This window comes from Larus michahellis, chromosome 6 (assembly GCF_964199755.1).
Source record: "Larus michahellis chromosome 6, bLarMic1.1, whole genome shotgun sequence".
Taxonomy (NCBI): Eukaryota; Metazoa; Chordata; class Aves; order Charadriiformes; family Laridae; genus Larus; species Larus michahellis.
The window spans coordinates 17531727-17557659 of record NC_133901.1 but is presented as its reverse complement, the minus strand read 5'-3'; the positions used below and the strand labels follow the sequence as shown (position 1 = coordinate 17557659).

General features: G+C 46.2%; 1 protein-coding gene across 1 annotated transcript in view; it reads left to right on the top strand.

Annotated features, from left to right (window-relative positions):
• The window catches only part of GPC1 (glypican 1), a 216760-nt gene that overhangs the window by 90229 nt on the left and 100598 nt on the right, over nucleotides 1-25933 (top strand). Inside the window, exon 2 of the mRNA XM_074591440.1 lies at nucleotides 17312-17470. Coding sequence (XP_074447541.1) covers nucleotides 17312-17470 — 159 coding nt within the window. The remainder of the gene's footprint in view (nucleotides 1-17311; nucleotides 17471-25933) is intronic.

Sequence of the window (25933 nt, the reverse complement as noted above, 5' to 3'; positions counted from 1 at the left end):
GATGGGGCTCTGAGCAACCTGATGTAGTTGAAGATGTCCCTGCTTACTGCAGGGGGGTTGGACTAGATGGCTTTTAAAGGTCCCTTCCAACCCAACACACTCTATGATTCTATGATGAAGTCAGAGTGAAAAAACGACATGCATTAATTCCTTCTTAAGGCAAAGCCACCCCTTTGGCGTCGAATCTCAGCCCTGTTGGGAGGGGAGAGGATTCCTGCTGGAAAGGGAGCCACAACCCAGTGCCATGAGCAGAGCGAGGGGTTGTTTGAAGGGAGCTAAGGAAGCGAATGGAAAGGGGAGCTGGGGTTGGGTTCAGTGCTGCGTCACAGAGATGGAATAGGCAAGTGCTCTTTGGACTCAGTTTTTCTGCTCACTGTGCTCAGGAGCATCCCGGGCTGGTGCTTGATGGTACATTGTGATTTTAGAGAAAACATATCTGAATTTCTTTCCTGCTCTCCGTTTGGTCAGATGAGTATCTGAGCATAGTAGAGAGTCTTCCACAGACAACAGAGATCCATCAGAATTGGATTAGTGGTGTTGGGGGTTTCGGGGGCAGGGGGGGGAGTAAAGCATCCGGGGAAGGGGGAAGGAGTAGGATATCCCAAAATGACAACAGTCCTGAAAAGTACAGTGCTGCTGCTGCATTGCAGGCTGCTCCGTGTGGCTTCTCTGAATACAAATCAGCGATGAAAGTGGAATTCGCTAGGAATTAAAGGGGATAATGTGAGTAAGGGACACATTGAAAATTGCCCATTTTAGAGAGCGGTAAGGCTTTGAGATCAGTTTCCTGTCCTTAAACTGCGTTTTACTATTTTTGTTTTCATGCAAAATCTTGGTAGCTTTGAACTGCCTCAGGAAGCATACGCTATCTTGTTCTTGTGATCGCGGTGTGGTTTAACCCCAGCCGTCAGCTAGAACCATGCACCTGCTCACTCACTGCCCCCAGTTTGGATGGAGGAGAGAATCCGAAGAATACAAGTGAGAAAAAAAACTTGTGGGTTGAGGTAGAGACAGTTTAATAAGTAAAGTAAAAGCCACACATGCAGGCAAAGCAAAACAAGGAATTAATTCATGCTTCCCCTGGGCAGGCAGGTGTTCGGCCATCCCCAGGAAAGCAGGGCTCCATCACACATGATGGTTACTTGGGAAGACAAACATTGTAACTCCGAACGTTCCCCCCTTCCTCCTTCTTCCCCCAGCTTTATATACTGAGCATGACATCATGTGGTATGGAATAGTCCTTTGGTCAGCTGTCCCAGCTCTGTCTCCTCCCAACTTCTTGTGCGCCCCCCAGTCTGTTCGCTGGCAGGGTGGTGTGAGGAGCAGAAAAGGCCTTGAGAGCTTAGCAACAACTAAAAACACCAGTGTGCTATCAAAAGTATTTCTCATCCCAAATCCAAAACGTAGCACTGTGTACTATAGGCTGCTAATAAAAAAGTTAACTCTATCCCAATTGAAAACATGACAGATCCTTGGATCCCTTTATTGAACTATCGCATTTCAGGATGGAGAAAAAAACAAACACTAAAATCCGTTTAGGAAGTCCACATCTTTTGGCAGGCAAAAGCATGGAATCAGAATACTTCCAGGACTTGTGAAGGAAGCTCATCTTTGCCGGTATCTTTAATTACAGAGTCTAAAGGGTCATAGCTAGGAACTAGTTGACCATTTGGCACAGGGTCCACCTTGGAGGAACTGTTGGTTCAGGCCCGTGGCATCTATAAAGCATCTTACTTTCAACACAATTCACTTCTGAAAAGCAGCACTTTGTTCAAGCTCCCGACATCAGAACGAATTGCTGTATAGTGGTTGTGATTAAAGTAATTGAGCAACAGGCTTTGCTCAAACAGCAGAGACAAACCTCTCTCTGCTGTTCAGAAAAGAGCTGATGGATATGAAAGCTCTTCCCAATTTGGCTAACCCGCTGTTAAACACACGGGTAGGTTACAAGAGTTGAAAGCACTAGGGGTCCAGTCCCTCTGCCTTTGAAGTCAGCGGGAGTTTTACCAGCGACTTCAGCAGGAGCAGCTTCAGGCCTCGGGTGGGCAACAACCTGAAGTTACAAGTGCTTTGCATCACGTTCAAACAGAGCCAGGTTTCTAACAGCAGCTCCTCTGCAAGAAGATCTGATCCGTTCCCATTTCCTCCCCTTGTCAGATGCTGCCTCAGAAGTCAGTAGCTCAGTGTCTCTGCTGGCTTAAGGCAACCGCTGATCAAAGGGCAGGTTTTGTTATTTGTGCACCCTAATAAATATCTTATTAAGGCCAATGCAGAACTCTGTAAGCGGAGGGAGGAGCCAGTTGTCAGTGGAAGGTCATTCTGGGATAGAAGCACGGATATTTCCTTCACGTCCATGGCAAGCCAGGTGATTGACACGTGCTATGAGGGAAGTGGAACTTTGAGGAAGTCAAAGGTTTTGGCTCAGAGTGAGCTGTGGAGTTGAGAGCGTGGCTGCTGCACTGCCACTCCAGCTTTGCTTGCCTACTTGGCACTAATGCTGGGAAGCACAGGATCGGGGTGGAGGAGAAGGGGTCAAAGAAGAGGAAGAAGGAGATGGAGTGAGTGGACAGTCTGTGTCGGTGAGAAGAGCCTGCGAATGAACAGGAGAGATGACAGTGGAGCTGCCGGTCAGCCACGTGGTGTCCTCCCTGCAGTGATGCACTATGGTCGGCAGCTGATGAGCTGTACGTGTGCGAGGATGTACAGAATTGCTGATTACAAGAGACAAGCAATGTACTTTTTTAAAATGTAACAGAGAAGTCTCATGGTCAAATTTCAGAGACAGGGACTGACAGACGGGTAGAAGACAGGGTTTATTAAAGGGTTAAGTGCCACGGGAGGGAAGGGCAGTCTGGATTGCTGAGGAAGCAAGTCCTACTCAGAAAGGAGGGAAGGGGGAGAGGTGTCTGTTGCTGTCTTCCTGCTCCAGTGAGGCTGAGTGATGGACATCACAAATCTCAGGGGGGCCCTCAGTAGGAATGGGATGAACATACTCTGCTGGTGGTTGGAATTTGAAGTGGATCAAAAATAGACAGTGTGTGAAGCGTATTAATTAAAGGTTTTTCAGCTGTCACAAGGAATGAGGATGCAATTAAAGGTGCAGATCTTGTTGCACCCTCTTATTTCTGATGCTGGATAAGCATGCTTCACTGTCACTCTCGCATCCTGATGAATGTGTTGTCCTGATTCCCAGATGAGGTGCAAGAACCTCGCTTACAGTCTCTACCAGTGCCTGACGCCCCAGCCAGGGAGATGGACAGGTCATAACATCTTGGGAAATGGAGGATGAAAAAGTCCTCTGAGACCATGTGGTCTCAGCGAATACAGCAAATAAGAGTTGCTCAGTAGGGTCTATTTAGAGCTGTTTGCCCAGCCTGTTTCTAAGCATCCCCAGGGACAACACCTGTTCCCGTGAGATTTCCACATGGATTTTCTCCGGTGCAGTTTCACTGAGGCTCACCGTGACTGGCATCAAGCTGTGTGAGCACATACGGCAGGAGAGGAGCAGTCCCTCAGCAGTACCCTGGGGAAGCCTGAAGGCTGGAACATGACGTGCTTATAAACACCAAAACCAAGAGAACTGCGCGGTGTTTACTTCCATGGGTGCTCAGAGGAGCGTATCCTCTCCAGTCTCCTACCAAATTGCTCAGTAAAGGCCGCATAGTTAGCTGATAGGAGGCAAGCAGCCTGCACACAGGTATCATTGCTCTGCAGAACATCCCAGTCGTCTGCTCTGGGAGCCTTTGCTTCTCTGTGGGTACTTGGGTTTATGTCAGTAGTTCAGAAACAAGCCAAGAGGTGGGGAGGGCCAGGGGAAAGAATGCAGCAAGGCGTTGCTGAAAAACATGTTGATCCTGGTGGTAGTCAGTGTCATTTACTTACTGGTCGGACTGGTATTAATTTTTTTCCTAAGATCTTGCAAAAAGAGAAAGTGCTTTTGAATTACATTCATGATTTGTGCTAATAGTGGCCAGAGTGGTGAATGTGTGGAGGTAGTGTATCACATCTTTAAGAGTGCCGACAGCGCTTCCGACTGGCTTACCTGAATCTGGGAGTGGAGTTGACTTGCAGACTTGCTAAAACTGTTTTCTGAATCCTGGGAATGGTCCCTTCTTTCTTGCTGAGACAAGAAAGAAAAATTTGGTGGCAGCATTATTGTGCTGTGATGTGCAAAGAATGTGATTATTCAAGAGCAAAAGCATCTCGGTGAGCTCAGAGAACAGAGGGATCAAAAGGAGAGCTTGCCATGTTGACTGGGATTCTGCCTTGACACCTAGTTAAGTACCTGGGACCTGATGTATGAGATGCACTTTGAAGCACTACGGATTTTCCCAGGTGGGAACAATATACTCACTCGGATACGCAGCACTGGAACTAAATTCATGTTTTAAAAGTTGCATCTTTTACTGACTGGCCAATGATGTCTTTTAAGGTGACTGCAGAAGACAGAATGCTTACATTCAGGGGAACAGAGGTGAAGAAAAAATTGTGCAATTTGCATTTAAACTGAATCTGCCCCTTCTTAGCAACACGCAAATGAAGAAGACCCAATAACTAAAATGTCAAGAACGGACCTTTTTCAAGTTATAAATTCCTGAAATTGCAGAACTTTTCCTTCACCCACTTTATGCATTTAGCTGAGTGCTTAATGAATGACAGTTTCTCTAAGATATTCCCTAATCATAACCATACTCTGTGGAGACCACTTACAGCATCGTTATCATCTCTTACTCTGTGAACATGTTATGTCAGGTTAATAATGGTTGCAGTGGGAAAGCCTGATCCAGCCCTCTGAAGCCAAGATCTTGCTAACATTCCTGTAAATGATTGAAGGTACATGAGTAATTTTACTGAGTTCATTTGCCTCTTAATTCCTAACTACCACCTTGAAAAGCAGATTCAAGTGGTTTATCTAGGAATTCTGCTTTGTGCTGTTTTTAAGATGTGGCAGGAGTTCCGCTCCTCCCTGCAACATAAATACTGTGGTTGCTACAATTTGTAGTAGAGATAAGTACTTTCACTCTAAAAGGAGCGTTTGTCTTTTGTGGTTTTCACAAATCATAGCGGTCAAGGTGGTGGTGTATCCCAGCTGTCCGAGGGGAAGCTCATTAGTGCCAGGGTGGGGAGCTCCAAGGAAGGCATGAACATTGCAAGATGTTAGAAGCTCAGAGGTGGCCCGATTTCCCATATGCCAACATCAAGGTCCAGGAATACAAGGTGTGAAGCATGGCAGTGCTACATGGTGGCATCTGTTTCACTAGAAAATCAAATTGCCTGGATAAACCAGTCTGTTCTTTAAAAACCCGTGTACCAAAGATATTGGTATGAACGCTCAGACCATTCACAATGATCCAGTTCCAGACTGAGGGTTGTAAGTCTTCAAGCTCACAGTTCTACGCTTTTTTTTCAAGCTGGCTAACTGTTCTACTCCGCCACTCTGAGCTGGGACGGCACTTGAAGCTGTTGCCTTCTGATGTGTGCTGCTTGTGGCATGCGGTGACAGCCAGCCGTCGTGCCCAGAGACTGCTGTGCCTTGCTAGCTGTGTGGTCCATATGTGTGAAAGTAAATCTCATCCATATCTGGGGACGCCGAATCTCTAGGATGCTTCAGCCAGAGCTAGTTGGAAAAGAGCAAACGCATTCTTCCAGTGTTCTTACGAATGCCAGCAACAGTCTGTTTTTCTTGAGTGGTTGAAAATGTTGTGAAAGGCTCTTAATATTGTCTGGGATAAAATGTCCTATTGAGGTATTTCTCCTGTCCCTTCCCCTTCCTCCTGCTTCCTCTTTAGTGGTCCCAACCATGCCTGTGCACGTGCTGGAATGTGAGCCCTAATGGAAGAGTCAGGCAGGTGGGGAAGGAGCAGCCGGGCAAATGCAGGGCTTGGGGGCGAGTCCAGCAGAAAGTAGTCTCTTATAATCCCTGGAAAATGTTATTTCAAAGAAAGATGTAAAGAAATCTAACAGCTCTATCCCACGAAATGTAAACCCATCTTTGGCACTAGATGAATATACAGGGTTTACTCTGGATGTAAAGGCCCCTTAATGCATAGCAATTAACACCATAGACAGCAATATTTATGAATGCATCCAAGGAACAGTTGCGTTGTAATTGTTGTGGGAATCACAACTTCACATTCTTGAGAATTCTGTATTTGAAAATCCCCACTAAATTGATATTTTTGGTCCCATTTATCACACAGAGACATGCACAGAAGCCAAACATCAAACAACACACAGAAGTGTGTTTCTTTTCTTTTATGAGTACTGCTACAGCCTCAGAAGTAAGAGGGGAATTGAAAGTGGGGAAAGAAAAAAATCCTTAAATGGTTTAAAAAAACCGATCCGTGCTCTAAAATTTCTACTGCTAAATTTCATCATGGACTAATTCCTTGCAGCTGAGCTGCAAACCTCTATGAAAATAGGGGTTTACAGTGGAAACACTGACTAACTATAGCTATGCAGTCCCATGAATAATGGCGCTCTAATTATGCCTTCTGATCTACCAAGACCTGGTTTCTGTGTAGCTCATGAGCTTTTGCTAGTTGCTGGGTTTGGGAGCAAGGTTTCTTTTTTCTTGACTGTGGTTTGCTTCCTTTTGTTCGTATTATGTTGGCACGTATTTTTTGAAAAGCTTTTCTCTGAAGGGAGCCGGGCAGACAGCTATGATTAAGTATGAAATGATTGGGTGAGCTGTTTGTCAAAGTTATAAATAGGATACCACACAAACCCAACACTAATCTCACTGAAAGACAGATACTGGCAACATTTCTTAGTCATCTGTTGCTGACGCTCAGGGGAGAACAGCTACACTCCCATTAAGTTTTCAAACAGAAGTTGCCTAAAATAAATTTCTCTGGTAAAATTTTGGGCATATGCACTATGAGCCACGCTGAGATCTAGCAGGGCGTTGGAGTTTTAAATGTTCATCCCAGTTTAAACCTGGTCCTCTGGGTCACCCCTCTGTGTGGTGTTGAAAGGTGATGATTTGGCTCTTGTGGAAATAGAAATCTTTTCATGGAAGGCTTGTGAAGGACCAGAGTGGTGCCCTCATCTCCTCATACCCCTGGATTAATTTTAAGGGTAGAAGAGGAGCTCCTTATGGATATTTGTTGCATCTTTGGGTTTCAGGCAGCTTTCTGTAATCTGCTTTTGGAAGATGAGATAGAGGTATAAAAAGAAAGAGCGATGGCACAGTTTCACCTACGTGCTTCTGCAGCCAGACGTGAAAGGCAGCATATTGAATTCCTTCTGCTGCAGATCTCTCGCATGCAGTGGCCAGAGGTTTCTGCAGACTCCAGCCTTGATGCTGGTACTCGCCCGTCCAAGTTCTACATCAGCGCATCAGCTTTGTGGAACTGGAAGTCTGCAATTTCATGTTCCCACAAGATGACCCTGTATTTGCTGCTTCCTTTCATGGTGGCTCAAATTGTAGGAAAGGGCTCCACAGTTGTTCAGCACTTGCGCTGCTGGCCAAAACTTGAGACAAATAAAGCAAAGCAATAGCTGAAGAAGAACCAAGCATTTCTGGGGCTGACAAAAGCTTCAAGTTGCAAAATGAAAAAGCCCACAGCAACCAGAACTTGCCCCTCCAATCCTGCACCTTCCCACATCCCTGCCAACACATACAGCAAAGAGGTTTAGAGAAGGTATAAGCACTCCTAATTTATGGCACAAGCCAACAACTCTGCATAAGTGAAGTCTCTTAAATTTTTACAAAAATTTAAAAAAGGGTGATCTTGAATTTGTGAGGTTCAGGCAATTCATTACATGCATCTTTTTATTTTTAATTTTGAAAGGTGTATGCACGTTTATGGAATTTAAGATTAATGAGTATCATTAAACCTAATTTCTTAAATTTTTAGGCATAGGCACTTTGTGAACTCTCAGAAGCAGATTCAGACCCAAGAACTTAGTTTGTTTAATAACTATTTAAAGACAAGTTTTTTTGCAAACTCAGGAGTCGTTTTCATTCTTACCAGCAGACAGAGCGGTCAGGGGTTTTTAGTTCATTTGTTTTCCCTTGGGAGATTTTCATTGCGAGAAGGCAAGATCCTTCTTGGACGCACACATCCTCCTGCAGGATGGGAATGAGCTGCCCCCCCACACCCCAGTGCTACCAACAGGGTCCATAGCTCTGGTCAGTGGGAGGAAGCAGCGGGAGGTCCTCGCTTGGGCGAGCCAGCAACCAGGAGTGTGGCTCCTCAAGGTGGGGAGCCATGGTAGCCCACTTGGACATCATGCCCATCCTCCTCCTCCTCTGCTGCAGTATGTCCTGCTCATCACAGCATCCTGCGAGGGTGGCAGAGGAGTAAGAAATAGAGGGGACCAGGAACCCGGTGTTGAGCATGTGTCTGAAGCCCGGGAAGATGACTTTCATCATCTTCACACCAGCTGCTTGAGCAGCATTGCTGGGGTTAGAAGGAAATGTTCTCTAAATGCTTCCTTCTCCATGAGAGGTGAATCCAGGTTTGTTCTTTGCAATGAAATGATTGGGGCTGGCTATGAGCACTCCCTGTTCTCAGGCAACAGTCTCACAGCCTCGCTGAAGCTTGTTAGTCTCTTTATCCCAAAATAACCTGAAGTGCAGTATCACCATTTTCTTTGCAGGGCTTCGACAGGGGAACTGGAGGAGCCTTTTGTTTTCGACCAAACCCTTCCTCATGTTCCTGTCATGTTTATATGAATTGTTGCCCCAAAACTTTTTTTTTTTTTTTTTAATGGAAACCAAAATCCATCACCCCTTAAAGCTTTTAGTAGAAACTGCATCTTTAATCTTCAGTTTACTATTGAGATTCCTTTTGTAGTCTGACCCTTCTGGCAGCAAGCTGCCAGGACATGGGGAAGGGCTGCCAGTTTCTCCAGTAGATATTTTTCTGCGAAGAAATTGAAAAAGGTTCTGCTTAATGAATTGCTTTGCCTCTTGTGTAATAACATATTTATTTTCTTATGAAGCCTCCAATGAAGCCGCATCTGATAAGAGTGATAGGTTTCCAGCTTGATCTTATTTTAGATAGCAGCAAACTGAGGATAAAAAGAGTCTTTGTTCCAAGAAGGAGAAAAAAAAATAAAACACCAAAACATCTGGTGAGAAGCTGATGTGCTCAGGACAACTCTGAAAGAGGTTGATAGTGATGGATTACGACACACAACTTCAATACGTCCCCACAAGTGTTATGTGAAGAGACAAGATAATTCTTCCCTTGTCTAAGATTCTTTTTAAGTGTTTTCAGTTTTTCAGAGAAAGGGAAAGAGCGTAACAGTGAACTCCCTGTGCGTTTCTCCATGATCCTTGCAACTGGTCTGGTCTGAACTGAAGGTTTCTTTCAAGATTGATTTATTTGGAAAGTGCTAACTGTGGACCATGTCCTGGCTCCCCTTTGAAGCCTTTCAAAATGGATCATCTCCTTTCCGGGAGCAGAGACCAGGAGCTCAGAAACTCCCTAACGGTGGCGCCAGTGCCCAGAAGAGGATCTGGGGAGCGTTGGGTTTTGGTGTGTTGAGTCAGTTCTGCTAGATAGGAGGTCCCTCGTTGCTTGTGGTACGTGTGGATTTGGCCCTCGTTCCTTCATTCCTCTCTCAAACTGCTGAAAAAGACATTTTCTACTGCAAATTATAAAGCGATTCCTACTTTGTCCTTAAACACAGGCTTGGATCATTGCACCCTGTGCTTATCCCTGCTGGATGTGCACAGGTCGGAGTCGGGGGGAGAGCCAGGCCCATGTAGCTAAGGGCATGTCCAGGTCCGGAGTGAGAAACTGGGGAGCAGAGTGATGGGAAGGGGTGTTCTGGAGCTGTGGATTCATTCAGAAAGACTCTCCCCAAACCCAAAGGAGCAATGCTTGGGTGAAGTGCTTTTATGCCGTTCTTTTCAGTAAGAATCAAGTCTGTTGTCAGCATTTGTGACATTTTCTCTGTTCCTTTCCTTTGGGCAGTTTGCCACTGTAACATACACAGATGACATTAGGATTTTCCAACTGCCATTTCTGAAGGCTGTCTTATCTACTCTGTACTTAATATTTTTCCGGGACATGGAGGTGGCTCTTTCTCCTCTGTTAATTAACTTTTTTTGCCTATGTTTGCTTGCCTTATAAATTCCTCTGACATCAAGGTCTAGGATTAAACAAATTGATACCACACTACCAGCGTGTGAGTGTGACACTGAGCTGACAGCCTCGGAGCCCGAAGTATTTCCACACAGGAACAGAGCAAATATAGAGGAAATTCCTGTTCAGCATCCCCTGCACCCTCCTGCCCAGCTCCCTGGGAGCCAGGCTCCGTAGGAAACATGGCAGTCCCAAAACCCTCCCACCCATCAGTGGTTTTTTGCTCCGAGGATGCCAGTTGTGGTGTTTCTTGGGAATACCTGTATCTCTGCACTGTGTCAGAGTTCCACAGTAATGCAGTCACGGAGCAGTGCTAACCTGGTAGGGAGCCAGCTCCACGCAGTAGCCAGATTAAGTCGTCTTATTTGGTTAACAGTGTTTTGATAGTTTACTAAATCCTGGTAGGAATAAAAAGGTAAGGAGTGGAAAGAGCAAATCTCATGGATTATCTGGTCTTGGTATACCAACACTTCTGTTGGTATAATCCTGGTCTGAATGATGAGCTGTGGGAACAAGCGTTTAATGTTTTGCTGTTGTCTCGTCTTAAATGCGTGCATTGCTTTAACAGGATAAGCATATTCTCTAGATTTTTTTTTTTCCAGTTTGCTGTTTTTATCACTGATGTGGAACGTAGCGCTTGTTTTCTTTATCTTCAACGGAAACATTCGTTCATCTCAGATAGCACAAGCTATTTGATCAGCTGTCAGATGGTAAGGCATTATACAAGCTGCTGACACAGGACAAATTCAGACCTGTGGCGTGCAGCTTGAAAAGACTTCATGCCCTTGTTTTCAGTCCCTTGAGACACCCAGCTACTCCCTCAGCAGCAGCAAAGAGATACAGGAATCGGTTGTGCTGGAGCCAAATCCCTCTCATCTTACTGGGGCCGGGAGGCAGCAGCGATGTGCGTGGGGAGGCTGGTGTGGATGCAGCAGGCGAGACGGCGCCTGCCTCTTCCTCACAGCCCTCACCGGGAGCTGTGACACTGCTCTGCGGTGGCCCTGGGCTGGCTGAGGTTAACCTGTGTCCTGCCATGTAGCACGTGCTGAGGTCCACGAGGGGTTCCTGCAGGGTGCTGGTGAAGCAGATGGCTTCTCTCTGGCTCTCCTCCCCCCATTTGCTGTGTCAGGTCCCAGTTTGGCTCATCCCAGACATCCACAGAGTCCACAGCGGGGCCAGGCTCCCAGCTGCACCCTGCCACCTCCACTCCTTATCCTGAGAGTGCTTCTTGGTATGGAAGTGCAGGAAAATGGAGACTTCACGTGAGCACAACCCTTCTTCATGACCACTAGCCCATATTCTGCCCCTCATTTCTTGGCCAGCCCCTACCCCTACCCCCTCCCGCACATCCTCGTCCTGTGGTATTGCTAATACCAGGGAAGAGCGTGGTTCAGTGCATTTTGATCAAAGTTTGAAGGTTTGCCTTACAATACTTAAAATTCAGGCCTGCTATGACTCCCCTGACATTATGTGCAAACTGAAGCCAAACAAGCTGGTACTCTTAATACATAATCAGAAAATAGAAGATATCGTATTTTGCCGACAGCTGACTGCAAATCAAAGAAACAGGCTGCACAGCGCTTAGCTAACACCTGCCTTTGCAATATGGGCATATTCCTGATTCGCACACTCCTTAATAGAGCAGTCTGGTGGCTGGTTGACTTTGATGTTAGCAGCTACTGTGGGAGACCAGCTGTACCCCCGGACACCCTACATGAACATTATGGGGCGTAGGTGTTTGGAAGTGGCTTCCCAGCTGATGTTCCTCAGCGCATCTAGAAGGAGAAGGGCATGAAGAGCTCTTCCTGGGAGGGTCAGCCAGGACTGTCTCCTTGTCTGAATGTTTTTTGGCTAACCCCTAGGGGTTATCTGTGACAAGATTGGGTTTCAAGGTAGCATCGTGGCATACTAGCGCTACAGGCTGTGCTGTCAGTTGCTTATCAGCATGCGCCAAATCATGTTCTCTTTAAAGATATGTATTTCAAGAGAGATGGGGACAGGAATACCTGAAGCAGGAAAAGCTGGGAGGCATAAGGAAAGGGATTTACTTTCATTGAACTACCTGCACTACCAGATGTATTTTTAACATCTGTACCACCTCCAAGCTCATTTTGCATCAGCTGCAGACACTTTGACTTGGTTAAAAAAAAAAGAAGAGAGAGAGAAAAAAAAAGCCATGGTCTGAATTAGCCTGTTTTGTCCTCAGTTCCTGGCTGTGATGCTCATTAGCCTGGATGGGATTTAGGTGTGAAGAGGGAGAGGCCAACAGCCGGCAGTGCCTACCAGGGACAGTAGGAGAGGATGGGAGCTCCTCAGCTGCCAGGTGCTCTCATGCTCAGTGGCGGTACCCAGCCAGGGGCTGCATCCTGGCGTCCCTGCCGTGTGTGACAGGGGGGGCTCCGCAGCGTGGGGCTTCAGCGAGCCTGGTGGCCTGAGACGTGTCCACCCAGAAAGCCCCAAGGAGGGGGTTTGGGCTGTAGGTGTCTTGGTGTGGGGGGGCTGGACTGGGTCGATTTTTGGTCTAGGAGCATGAGATGAGGTTTTGGAGATGAGCAGTCTGGAGAGTGAGTGGGAGCAGGGTTACAAATATGAGGGAAGAATCCTGACGGATTTATCACAGCCTGAAATAAATTAACCTCTGGGAATTATTTTGTAATAATTTGCATTTAGATACTCTGACATCCAAATAACCCCAAACCTTTTGCAAACATTGTAATGAATTCAATCTCCAGCGTCCTGTGAGAGGGATAGAAATAGCACTATTTACATGGTTAAAGGAGCCAAGGACTCTTCTCTCAGTGTTGTATTTTACACGCCTGCGACTGCCCTTCTCTGGTTTTCGTGGCCAGGGAGTCTCACGGTGGGGTGACACACAGCAGCAGTGAATAGCTACAGCATTTTTCTGATCTCAGTGAGCTGAAATCCTGATGCCCCGGTGTGTTACACCACACGCCATGGTTTGCACTGGCTCTTGGCACAGCCCACGGCCGAGGGGAGCCTGCGTGGGCCAGGGCCGGGAGGCCGGTGGCTCACAGGGGAAGAAGCAGGGAGCTGAGCCCCGTCTCAGCTCATGTCAGTGGTGGCTATGAACAGGGCTATTCCCTCTGCGGGGACCCTGCCACAAAGCAGCCTGGCTCCCTCCCTGAGGGGAAAGTGGTCAAGTGATTTAATATTCAGCACTCTCAAATGCAGTAATGAATTTGATAGCCAAAATGATCTGGTAACCCAGCCGGCTGAAAGGGTATTTGAAGGACGATCCAAGCCCGTAGCCAGACAGCGTGATATTTTCTTGTCATCAGCCTCCTGCCTATTCCTTTCCACTCCAGGGCAGTTAATCATAAATGAGATACTTGTTCGATGCTTTTTTCATGCATGTTCCGCCCTGTCTCCATTTCCAAGAGACCGTGAAGTCGGTGGGTTACATCCCTCCCCGATTTCGGCAGCCTGCGCAGGAGAGCCGCCTCTTCCAGGGAGATCCAGATTGAAGCACGCAAAATTTGGCTGCCAAAGGCTTGGGCAAGCTGATAGTTTTCTGAAGGGAAGCCGAGCATCTGAAAGCACATCTTCTCTTACTTACAAACGTGTCTTAAATCTGGAGTGCTTAGGGCGGCACAGGGATGGTATTAGCTGAGCCGTTGGATGCACGGTGGGCACTCCATGTTCTGCTGCGGGGGTTGCTGGTCAAGGGCTGGGGAGAGATGGCTGGGTTTCAATTACAGACTCATAGGGGATAGTGTAATTCTCTTTGGGCATGACCAAGAGCTGGCCTGAGTCCCCGTGAGCGTATCTGTTGTCTTCAAGGAGGTTTGGAGCAACCCGCTGCTTGCTGCTGCGTTGGGTTCTGCTTTGCAGAAACCAGGGGCTGGAGCACGCGCTGTGGAACGGGCAGTTAACAGCGTGTCAGGGGTGTGCGAGGGGAAACGTCTCTGCCGCCGCAGCCGAGAGGGGAACATACACTGTGTCTTGCAGCTTTACTCCTCGTAAAACGCCTCTATCTCTCCATAGATATCTGCAGATAATCTCCTGCCAGGTGAACCCGGAGATATTTATAGCGCAGCTTCAGCAACTTTAGCGGCAAGTTAGCAAACAAATGAACTTTGAAATATAAGGAGAGGAAAAATGTGGTCTAGAGTGCATTTCTTTTGGAGTCAATAAAAAAAGGTTAAAAAATAATAGGGAATGTTTCCAGGGTGGGTCAGGTTAAAAAGCAAAGAGAGCAAAGCATTTTCATAGTGCTGTAAGACTGTTTTGTGTGCACTGAGTTCGAATTACAAAGACAAATGATAAAAACTTTGCTTCCCGCTGAGATAAAGTGCTGTGGTGTTGAGTACCACACAAATGCCTGCAGAAAGCGAAGATAAATGTTGCTTCAAAAGGGATTGAAACTGCTCTGAGCTCAAGGATTAAAAAAATTCTATATCCGATTCGCAAAGTTGTTTAAAATTAAGCAATTTTAGCTTTCTGTCTTTTTTCCCCTCTGTCGCTTCCCACCCTGTTCCGCGGTGCCGGCTGGCCGGAGGCTGTTTGGAGCTCTGATGGCAGAGGGAGGTGTTGGACGGAGGCCATCCTGCTGGAACGCTCCCTCTGCTTTGCCTGGGGTGGGAGCGTGCAGGGTTTTTGTCTGGTCATGTCACATTTTAATTAGCGCGCCTCACACTTCTGCCGCTCCTCACCGTTGGTCAGGGAGCTCGGGCGCAGCACGGGGCTCTTCCTCCCCCTCCATCTTCCTCCTGGGGGCAGGCCCTGTTCTTCCCCAGAGGCCATCCCCACACTTTTCCCCTTTCTTTGGTTTCTACAGCCTGTGCGGGTCGGTTCCCGCTGCTTTATCTTGGTTTACAGGTTGGTTCCCGCTGCTTTATCTTGGTTTACCGAAACGGGATTTGTGAAGGGTTGTTCGTGGCCTAGGCAGAACCTGCAGGCCCTGGTGGGTAACGGCGGATGGAAAAGTGGGGGGACTGCTCGTGCTCTTGGGTGCTATCAAACGCAAGGGCTCGCAGGACCTCATCTACAAAACTTATCAGCGACTGAGCTGGTGGTGGTAAAGGCAGTCTTTGGGAACCATCGGGATCCTTTGGGATCCATTTCTGTGTTTATAGGCCTTTCAAAGAGGCCAGGCAGTCCAACCCAGGTGTCCTTGAGGGCACCAAGGATGGCATGGAAGGATGCATAACCGCAGCAGAACAGCTATCAGCAAAACTTCGATCCTCGTCAGAAATCATGTGGCAGCAGAAATCACATGGAAGAGGCTGGACAAGAAGGAAGTTTTTAATTTGCCATGACAGGAAACAAAGCTGTGTCTTGTCAAAAAAATTATAGCTCTGCCTGTCTGTCACATGTCAGCGATCCTCACCATCGCTTCCTGGTACAAATGCAGCTTTGCAGAAACGAGCTCAGGGAATGAGCTGCAACGATCTAGTTTATGAAGGAAGGAAAGGTTTAGGCAAGCCCTGTGACTTAAATTGCATTTGGTATGGTGAGCATTGAGCCACGTGACGTTTGTATTTGACTCCGAGTTTTTATATTGAAGCAAGTTGCTGCTATTGCTGTTGCTTTGACGGCATGGCACGGTGGTCCCTGGGCACTCATGGGGACTGGGATGCGCCTCTCAGCTGGGGGTAAGACTTGTGTCTTACTCCTGATGATAGGAGTTACTCTCTTAGGAAAGGTGGTGACCAGCAGTTCCCATCACATAGGCAGGAAGGCTGCTCTGTCGGTGCAAATGACACGATAACCCATTTTCCAAGGGCAGGCTCACCCCGGTGCCCTGCAGAGGTTGCTCCAGAGGCATCTGTGAGCAGGGACGTGAGGGCCAGCAAAATGCAAACTCATCCTGAATGGCTTCTGCCTAAAATACATCAACTGCAGAGCACGCCTGTCAAGATTGCTCTTAGTCAGGCTGCTAATGGCATGGCATTCACAAGGGTAGGACATGTGCCCGGTTTCAAAGACCCTTTACCCAAAGGCACCCATTTACTCTACGCTGGAAATAGTGAAGGACTTTAATGGGGAACTGTAGAGGACTGTGCAGGTTCAGGATTTGAAGCTGTTGAGACACACAAGATAAAACACAATTTTAAATATATGTTTCAGCTCAACTATGACGTTAAGACAGCAGTCCTGTAAAACTGCCAGCAAAATCCTTGGCAATCCCAATCAAATTATGTTAAGCATGGTAACTTCTTTTTAATTGGTTTATCTCCGTGCGTGCTTGGAACAAGGTTTTTTTTATTCTTAACAAAAAAAAATATCCCTGATGTTTGAGTTCATTGAAATGAATTCTTATTGCTGGGTAAGGAGAAACACAGGGTGTGTTTGCAGGTGGATGTGCCTTTGTTTGTAAGGACTCATAAAAACTTAAGCAATTATTTTTAAAATGTTGCTGACTCTGCCTATGCAAACGCTTGCTGCTCCACAGTATAAAGGGATTGCAGAGGGCAGGAGCAGCTCCCATACTGAAGAATTGTTCACTTTGACTGCCGAGTCCTCTTACTTTTCCTGTTCTTCCCTATAGCAAAGGGTGTATTCGATCAGTGATTGTCATAGCAACCCTTTTTTGGGTGGTCGTCTCTTGCTGGGAAGGACATTTTTCATTGAAAAAAATAGTAAATGGGCAGATTTCAAAATGTGTGGAGGGGAATTAGTCACCCAGATTCCACTGACATTCAGCAACGTCTCTGTCTTTTGAAACCTTCTCACTAGTCTCACCTCTCTGGCTATGGAAATGCCTTCTCAGGAATGCTTTTTTTTCTGGGAGGTTGGCTGGGGACAGGGGGGAGCGCATTGGAGGCGCGTTTTTTTCTTGGCAAAGTAGTTTCAAACAGTTGTTCTAATATACATGTTAAGTGGAATGAGGACGACTAATATGTCATTTAATCAGAAACTTCCATGTCTTCTGGGATTCTAGGCAGAGATGGATTCTAGGGCAGACTTTGAGCAGAAAACACTTCTATTTCCCTTCTTGTGCTGCGTATGAACATTTATCTCCTTCACTTTTCCTTCCCTCATGGTCAGCAGTGAGAAAATTGGTACCTGTATTCACACCAACCACTATACTAATGCAGGATAACTCAAATTAAGGGGTAAACATGTACGGCCTGGTGCAGATCCAGGTTACTAAGGAGATGGAATATTTTTATGCTGAGGTGGTTTGGGGTGAAGTCTTTCGTTTTCCAGACCTGGCCATTCAACAACATCTTCTCTCATTTTAGGGGAGCACCTGCGAATCTGCCCACAAGGCTATACCTGCTGCACCAGCGAGATGGAGGAGAACTTTGCAAACAAAAGCCGAAGTGAATTTGAAGCCATGATGAAAGAGGCTGGTCGCTCTGTGCAGACGACCCTAACAGCGCAGTACAGGAGCTTTGACAGTAAGTAAACCTGCTCGGTTCAACCCCTGCTCAGGATCCAGTCACTGCTTAACTTTCCAAGCACTGTTCGAGCCGGGGATGTGTGTTCGACAGGCCTTCCTCTCCATCTTGCTCAATAGTTGCGTGAAATGTTGGCCTTCAGTAGGAATTGTACCTCTGGCAGTGTTTTTTGCCAGACCAAGTAATTTTGAGAAGTCCATTTCAGCGCAGCCATTGCAGGAGGGCGGCAGGCACTCATACCAACAAATTGTGTACCTTGGCACCGACGCAGCTTTTACAAGCATGGCGTAATCGGGTCTTACCACAGCAGCATAACATTTGAGGTAGTGATGTAAAACTTGGCCCGATGCCTTGAGCTGTAAGTTGAAGAATACAGTAAAGGTGACTGGATAGCCCTCGGTAGATGGATTTAAGGAGGCATGGATTTTTCTTGTCTTTTCCATATAGATTGCAAATGAAAAGGAGATTAGCTCACATTAGACGTTTATAATGTTCAGCTTTATACAAACATCAGAAAGTGTTGCATTTTCTAAGTACTAAGACTGTGAAGGTCTTGGAGACTGTGGCACATAAGATGTTGTGGACAAACACACTCTCCAAAATACAGTACCCCTCCTAAAGTGCTAAGCGAAGGCAGAGGATGGCTCTCTTACTTTTATTGTTCCCTGAAGAATCCATTTTGCAGTGCACAGTAAGCCTCAAGGTCTGAAGGCCACTGGAAATAAATGGTTTATTGGCAAAATTGAGATGACCTATGATTCAGAAACTGTATCCATTATCAGATTTTGAAGAAGGTCAGACATTTAGAATCATGGTCCTCCTAACTTTATCAACAGTCATCATATGGAGTTATCGTGTAAAGAATAGGAGTTGGGGAAAGAAGCTGTAATAGCCAGAAAGGTGGAACTGGAAATCTCAAGCAGTAAATAATAGATCTAAAGAAATAAGCCTGACCTTCAGGGAGCTGATAACCAAGATTAAGTGCTTTTACACTGAATAGAAAGAAAAGGCAGTGCGACTCTGCAAAATGCATTGTAACTGTGTGGCCAGGGTTGACCAGAGCGAAGGCATTCCTTTAAAAGTTCAAAATTAATTGATTTTCAGCTGCCTTAAAAGGTGATAATCAGGATTTTCAAGAGAGTCTTACAATGCTGGTTGCTCAGACCAATGTCTGAATGGGACCTGACATAGCTGACACTGAGAGCACTCACTGACCTCTGAAATCCAGCCCCTCACAGGGGTTAATGCAGAGCAACCGCCGACCTTGCACCCTCTCCCTCCATTGCCTGTCGCAGTGTTGGCTGGTAGATCTGCGCTTTATTTGATGGAAGCTTTGAGGATTATATTGTCGAGCAAAAATTGCCTAGTGAACAATGGTTTAGTATGAGTGTGATGATTTGGTGGATTAATAATAATAACAGCGATAAGAATAATAGTAAGCAAACCCAAGCATATGAAAGGGGGATGCATGTGTTGAGATGACAATTAGAGCTGCAAGGAATTTCCTTTTTGGTTGGTTTTTTTTCTGTTGTTCCCCAGCACTTTACAAAAATAGAGCTTTATTTCTGTGTTGCATGCCCGAGTTTCTTTTAAGCATCAAACAAAGTAAGCATTCAATAAGCCAAGTATTACTTTAACAGACCATAATGCACAGATCATTGGTGTTTTGCAGCAGGAATAACCTCACTTGAGCCCACAAGGCCAAGAAGATGTCTCCTACTCCCATTATACGTTTTTAGTTTGCTTAACTACCCTTGCAATCAATATAGAGTTTATAATTTATGCAAGACATGATTTAAAAGAAAAATTCATCGCATTGTGTCTGAGTTTCAAGCATGGCTTACCTATAAGTGATATTATTATTTTTTCTTTAGCTACTGCATAGATGATTTAAAATTGAGGGAGTTCTGGTGGTGGGGCAATGGAATCACCTCAGCTCCTGAAACAATGCCGTAGAAACCACCCTATCTTCCAGCTACTGTCATTAATCTCACAGTTAAGAAGATGTTTTGCAGGTAGTGCTGGTTAGACCTGTTCAATAGAAGAATTTTTTAATGTCAGGTTGATGAGTTCTAGCCTTTCTGGCACTGGGTGCCTGGTTTTGTCGGATTTCCTCAACTTAGAGTGCAGGTTTTGGGTTGCAGAGGTATCAGTGCACAGCTTGTCTTCATATTGGTGATTTCGTTTGGCTTTAGGAAGACATAGTGGGGGAGGCTCCACTGGATGGGGATGTCCAACCCTTTCTCCTAGTATTTGCAGCCTGGAGATCAGATTATTCATATATTCTCTGCTAGCAGGTGTGGCACATTGAATTTTAGGCCTGGAGCTGTCTTTTTTAGATTCATCCCAGCAAATCTGGCTTCTGTAATCTCAGCGCTGATCATGGCAATAGTCTCTACTTGTAAATTGCCCTGAAGCTCCCGGTAGAAAATAGCAAGGCTACGGCAATCTGCCTCTGAAGTAATACTCTCCATGCTAGTGTTCAACATTTTGCTTTGGAGAATTATTCATCCTTGCAGATTGTGGTCTGTAAAATTCTAAATTGTCAGAGCACCTCTATTCTGAGCTACGGCTTTGTCCCATTGCAAGGAATTATAATCTGTTGTTTCAGTCTCACCTGGCTGCTTTTGGGGAAAATATATTGTGGGTAAGAGCAGAGTGTCTTTTATCACATACAAAGTATTTTTAGAGAAAATATACATATGAAATACAGATGATATACGATAGGTATAACCGTATATTCGAAAGTGATATATGTGGAATAGAATCCTCTGGTTTGAGTGCTCTCTCCACATAGCAGAGGACACATGCCTTCTGGGATGCCCTTCCTCCAGGATCTGCCAGGGCTAAATTTAAATTTGAACAGCCTACAGTATTGCTTAGCTGCTCACTGGGGCATTTGTTGGTTTGCTTTAGTTTACTGCAGTTAGCAGGATTTAGGGGCATCAGATTCGAGCTACACATGTGCTCATTGGCTTGCTGTTAACCTTTTAGCTGAAAAGGTAGTATTTCGCTCTACAGTCGATTGGTTTTAATTTAAAAAAGAAAAAAAAGAAAGACCATGAGTGATGGGAGCATATGCTTTTGATAAGTCAGTGTTAGGAAGGACGCTGAGGTCAGAGTGGCGGTATTTCATTAGCAGGATTATACGCACAAATTCTTTGTTAATTCTGGTGTGCCAGGGCTCTTGGTCAGGCGAGGGGGATGTAGTTACCGGGGAGGACAGCCTGTGGTGGGGACCTGCTGGAGGCTGGAAAATTGTACATAACCCAGACTTTAAAAGAAAAACCTGAATAATAAATGTGAAAACAAGTCAGGGAGTCTGGGAGGGAGCTGGGACAGTCTCTGTTGAGACTGGTACTAAATATTGTTTTAATGACGCTACTAACATTGTATGTGCCTCGGAGATTTTAGTTGCAGGATGTGCTTGTTTTCAAACTGGTATCACCTTAGTGGATGGGAAATTTTCAGTATCTGTTATTATAAAATGAAATACTTTGAGAAGGAACTTTGTTCAAGCAGAGGGTTTCAGGAAAGCGATGAGAGCTGCCTGCTGCCCCCTCTGCCGGCTGCAGAACGGGAGTTAGCCACTAAAGTGCTTTGGTTCTTGAGTTGTGCTGAGAGCAAGTTATAAACATCGGGCAGCTTTGGGGAGGATTCCTTGGGAAAATGAGCTTTTTTTTTTTTGCGTATCACACAACTGTACGTCAGTGTTGCACAAAGTCATGGGACTTTCGAGCTTCTGTCCTTCCCAGTGAAACTTGTGCCTCTGTAATGTGTTACAGAGATGAGCCTGGAGAAAGCTCTGGGCCATGCAGGAAGGGCTTGGAGGAGTGATTGGAGATGCCTGGATGGAGCGGTTGCGTCCAGAGTCGGGGCAGCCGGGGATGGCAGCATGGGATGGGGCTGCTCAGCTGGCAGAGGGGGCAGACAGAGGGAGCTCGGAGTGACAGCGCGGGGCTGCAAGCAGCAAGGAACAAGGCTGTTTTTCTAGTCTTGATGAAAGCTCACTTGTTGAGAGGCTAATCCTTGTCTGTCTCTCTCTTTTCTCCCTTTTCCCCCACTTAAATCACTTTTTAATAGTACCGCAATGTTGTGCCAATCTTTCCTTTCCAATCATTTTGGTACACTTAGCAAGCGCTCCCTGTGTGACTGCTGACCTTTAGCTGGGAGCCAGGAAATCTGTCCTTTCAGAATTGTTTCATGTTTTCAGGAAATATCAACAAGCTGAACCAAAAATCGTAGCTTTTATTCCCCACTGCACAGGCTACAAAGCTATTTGTAGCTCTCATAAATTCTCTCATAAATTCTGGGATTTTTAAGATGTGGCAATTAACTGCAGATTAAAAATTATGTATTTTGTAGGTCGCTGCTCGTTGGAAAGTTGATGTCATGTAAAATCTTCCGTAATGTCCAATGTTGGTAGCTGGAAATCGCATATGCTGAAACACAGACCATGCAGATAATTAACATTATTTAAGAGTTAGTTGTAGACAGTTACATATTTCTTATGAAGATGAATCATTGTTTTAAATGTTACAAGGTGGGGAACGTCCTAGAAGCTGTTACACACCGATGGTTAAAATTTTAGAGATTTCTAAAGGCCTCATTTAAAATTCAACCAAATGTGTCATTGTCAGAGAACTGACTTATTTAACCCACAGTACCCAGGGTTTCGGCCCCTAAAAGGACAGTCTGGGGAGAACAGGATATATACAGTATAGTTATTTACATGATCAGGAGGCTGTGGACTAAGCCCAGCAAAGCAAAGCTCTGTCCTACCCTGGACTACAAAATCCATACCTGTAGCTGAATTTTGCAAGTGTTTTTCTCAGTTGATGATAACACGAACCAAGCCCTGCCAGTCTGAAATTTTAAGGTATCCAAATTGGGTGGCCCATGCACCAGAAGATGTGTTCTTCTTGTCCCAAAGCCGTTCTGAGAGGTGTGGGACTACTCTCTGCAGAAAATGATTGAGACAAGACCAAAGCAGTGAATGGCTGGGCCATGGGGACTGCAGTGCCTGTGTCCCCAACGTGATCACACCACACTTCCAGCGTCCTGCTGCCACCACTCTGGGCTGCGGCTGTTCCGTGGAGGCATCGCGTGGTTTGGGTTTGGTGAGGTGCTGTCTAAAACATACTGTGTTTGTGTAGAAACAGGAAAGAAGTTTTCCAGGGGCTGGTTATGCCTCAAAATATGGAAATGCTGTTGTGTTTTGAAATAAATTCCTTTGTTTCAAAGGTTGTGGAAGGGAACACTTCTGGAGTCAGCAGTGTCCCTCTGGCGTCTGTCCTGTGCTGGTCGAGCTGGCTGCCTCCCACCGCCCTTGGCATCGGCACCGGCTGCTCCTTGGAGTCAAGCCTTTGGGTTTGGACTTTAAATATATTGCTTTTGATCCAGAAGTCCCTAATTAGCTGGGGACGCTCTTTTTTGTGGTAACTCCCCACGCTGGGGCTCTGCCCCTGAAATTGTGGAGTGTGGCCTCAGTTGGTGGCCTTGGCCATAGGCTCAGCTCTGTAGGATAGCGCTGGCCATCCTCGGGCATATGGGAGGTGGCAGCGGGTGCCAGCACCCCGCGGGGCAGCAGGCTCCATCATCCCTCCGGGGACATGGTGGGGACACAGGGATGGCCTCCACAGCTCACCTGATGTTTGCCTTTCCAAACATCAGTCTTGCATTGGCTTTCTGCTGGTCTCATAACTGAACATCTAATACCAAGCAGTGCCTGTTTCCAAATGGAAAAGCATAAACAGACCGAAAATATTTCAGCCCTCCAGCAAAAAGTTTGTAGGGTCAGGGAAACTGAGGAGGGGGGAATTAAGAAGAGGAAGATCTTTGAGATAAGCAGGATGCTTAACAATCTTTGTGAAAATTGTGACTTTTCCTAGTGAGATGACAAGCAAACAGGAGGAAAAGAAACCCAGGAGTCAATCTTTTTGGCTAAATAAGTGTTCATCACCCGCACTGTATTTCTCTGACAGGCCAGGGGTACCCTGTTCGGCAAAACTGTGCTACTCGAAGCACTGTTAATTGTTTTGTGCCCCCTTCTGCGTGGCACTTGGGCAGCGTCATTCAGAAGACCAGTTCTTCCCCAGCTTTGCCTCTGGGTCACGTTATCAAAAGTGCTTGTAAGAGGAGCTATCAAAGATGATTCTGATTAGGGTTGATTTGGGAAGAGGAAGAATGTCCTTTAACCTGGAAATAAAAAAGCAGGGTCCCCAGGCAGATCCAGGACGGAGAAACAAATAAGGGGGTTCCTTTGGAGGCCTCCTTAGGAGGAAGGCAGAAGCGCCCACACTCACCTCCTTCCTTCTTTTCCCCCAAGGAACCACCTTAAGAAAACCCCAGCACGAGGCAGGACTGATGCTAGTCCGGCCGTCGCTCCCCCACAGTCATGCTCCGCAGAAAGAAGATACTTTCATGTGTGGTGCTGAGCATCTCATTTGGTATTTATGGTTTCCTGGAATGGGGTGCGGTGTCTAGTGAGGCGCATTCCTGGGCTCGGCAAGATTAATCCTGACAGGTAGCTGCCTCGGGGAAGCAAACGCTTAGGCTCACCTGTAACAGCTCCAGCACCTGGAGTTTTCTCTCCCCTTCCAGCCACTTCTCTTCACATTTAATCTGCAAGGCTCCGTTGTGTGCTGCAGGGTATATTGCAATGTACGTGCAGCATTTTGCTTAACAGATGGCATAGGCACAGTATTCTCTTTTATAGAAAGAAAAGAGAGTAAAATGAGGCAGTGGCTGGGATGAGAGCACTGCACTGGGGTGCCTTCTGCAAGGGCTTGCACACCCCGAAGACATGAGCTGTTTCATCCCTGCAGAAGTCAGATTAGGTAGAAAAGGTAGATCAGGCATCTCGGTTTCAGCAGCTGTCACCGTGTTTTGTCACACACTCAAATAAAGCTGCCTGTGAGTGCTCAGAGAACAGTGAAATGTGCATCTGCTTGGGGACATAAAAGAAAGCACCTGCTCTTCCAAGATACTGGATGACACAGGCGTATTTTGCAAGAAATTAGTGATGTCCAGATAGTCATTTCAGAAGAAAGTGTCGGCAGAGTTTGTTTTGACGTTCAGAAATCAACGCACAAATCTCTTTCTTTGAAAACCTTGATTTCACAGAGTAAGCAGCTGAGCTTTTATTACAAGGATGTGGCCTCTGGTGACTGCAGAAGCATTACACCCAGATGGCCAGATGGACGTCAGAGCAGCGAAACCGGAGACAAACAGCAGAGGTTATTCTGCATGGTTCTCCTGCAGAGCCTGTGTCTCGAACCAGTTTACACTCAGCCATCTTCCAGCTAGTTCACTGGTTTGCCACGGGAAGCAGTTTTCACCCGTCAGCTCTCTGATGCTCAGTGTTTCTCATAAGAGGAAAATACTAGGATTTCCTGGGCTGCTGTTCTTGCAAAGAAATGTAGGTGCTCTAAATCAACTCTTGAGCTGGTAATTCCCCCCCAGCTTGGCGTTTGCCAAGAATCACGGCTCTGTGCCTAGCCAAGTGCTGTGGTAATTTGGGAGCGTCATGGGCTCCAGAGGCAAGGTGCTGTCCCTGCTTACAGATCAGACACAATAAGCTTGAAACTACGCTACTGAAATATGTGGCATGTCCTGACATAGGAGGTTGTGTTATTTTGAGTACTTGAAGATGTCTGTTCTCATTTGAGATGATAGAACTACTTTGTTCTCTCTCACCAGAAATGCTCGCAGCAAACTGTTGATTCTGCTTATTAGCTATTGGCATGGAAGTAGCGCATCCATAGAGCCAAGAAGCTTCTTGTTACTGTAATGCACTGCAGGGCATCCTGCCCGTCTGAGACTCAACCTATGGTCCAAGGCCTTATGTTTAAAAACAAAAAACAACTAAAACCCTAGGTTTGGGTGAGCAGTGTATGGAGGGAAGAGATGAGTGGAAGGTCATACAGTAGGTTTGTGCTAGAGGTGGGAACCGAGCCCAAGTCCTTTGGCTTTGGGCAAGGTACAGCAGTACCAGAAGTCCCTGTAGTCCATAAAATGCAGTAATCTTCTTCTGGTAAGACAACAAAATACATCACGTCGTCCCATGTCTTGCAGGCGTTTATCAGCCAAGACCTTTTGAAGCGTTCGTTCTCAGTGCCCCCCACCTCAGGGGGAATAGGCACTGGCTCTAAATGCTCCTTGGGCCATTGGTACGAGTGGGTTTTTGTGTAATGCCCCTTCCAAAGGGGAAGTAATGATCAAAACCATGAGGGAGGTCTGCAAACCACTTGTATAAATGAGGGCAAAGATGTAACAGAGTTTTTTGGCGTCTGGTAACCTGTGTGATTAGAGTAGTTGAGCTGATTTTTTAGAGTGTAGTGTCATGGGTTGAGAGACACAGGACTAATTTATCTTCTAATGCTGGGGGAAACTCCCCTTTTGGAAGACTCTAGTGTCTGAATTTGTGAAAATATTTACTTTATAGCTAGCTAGGTTATGCAG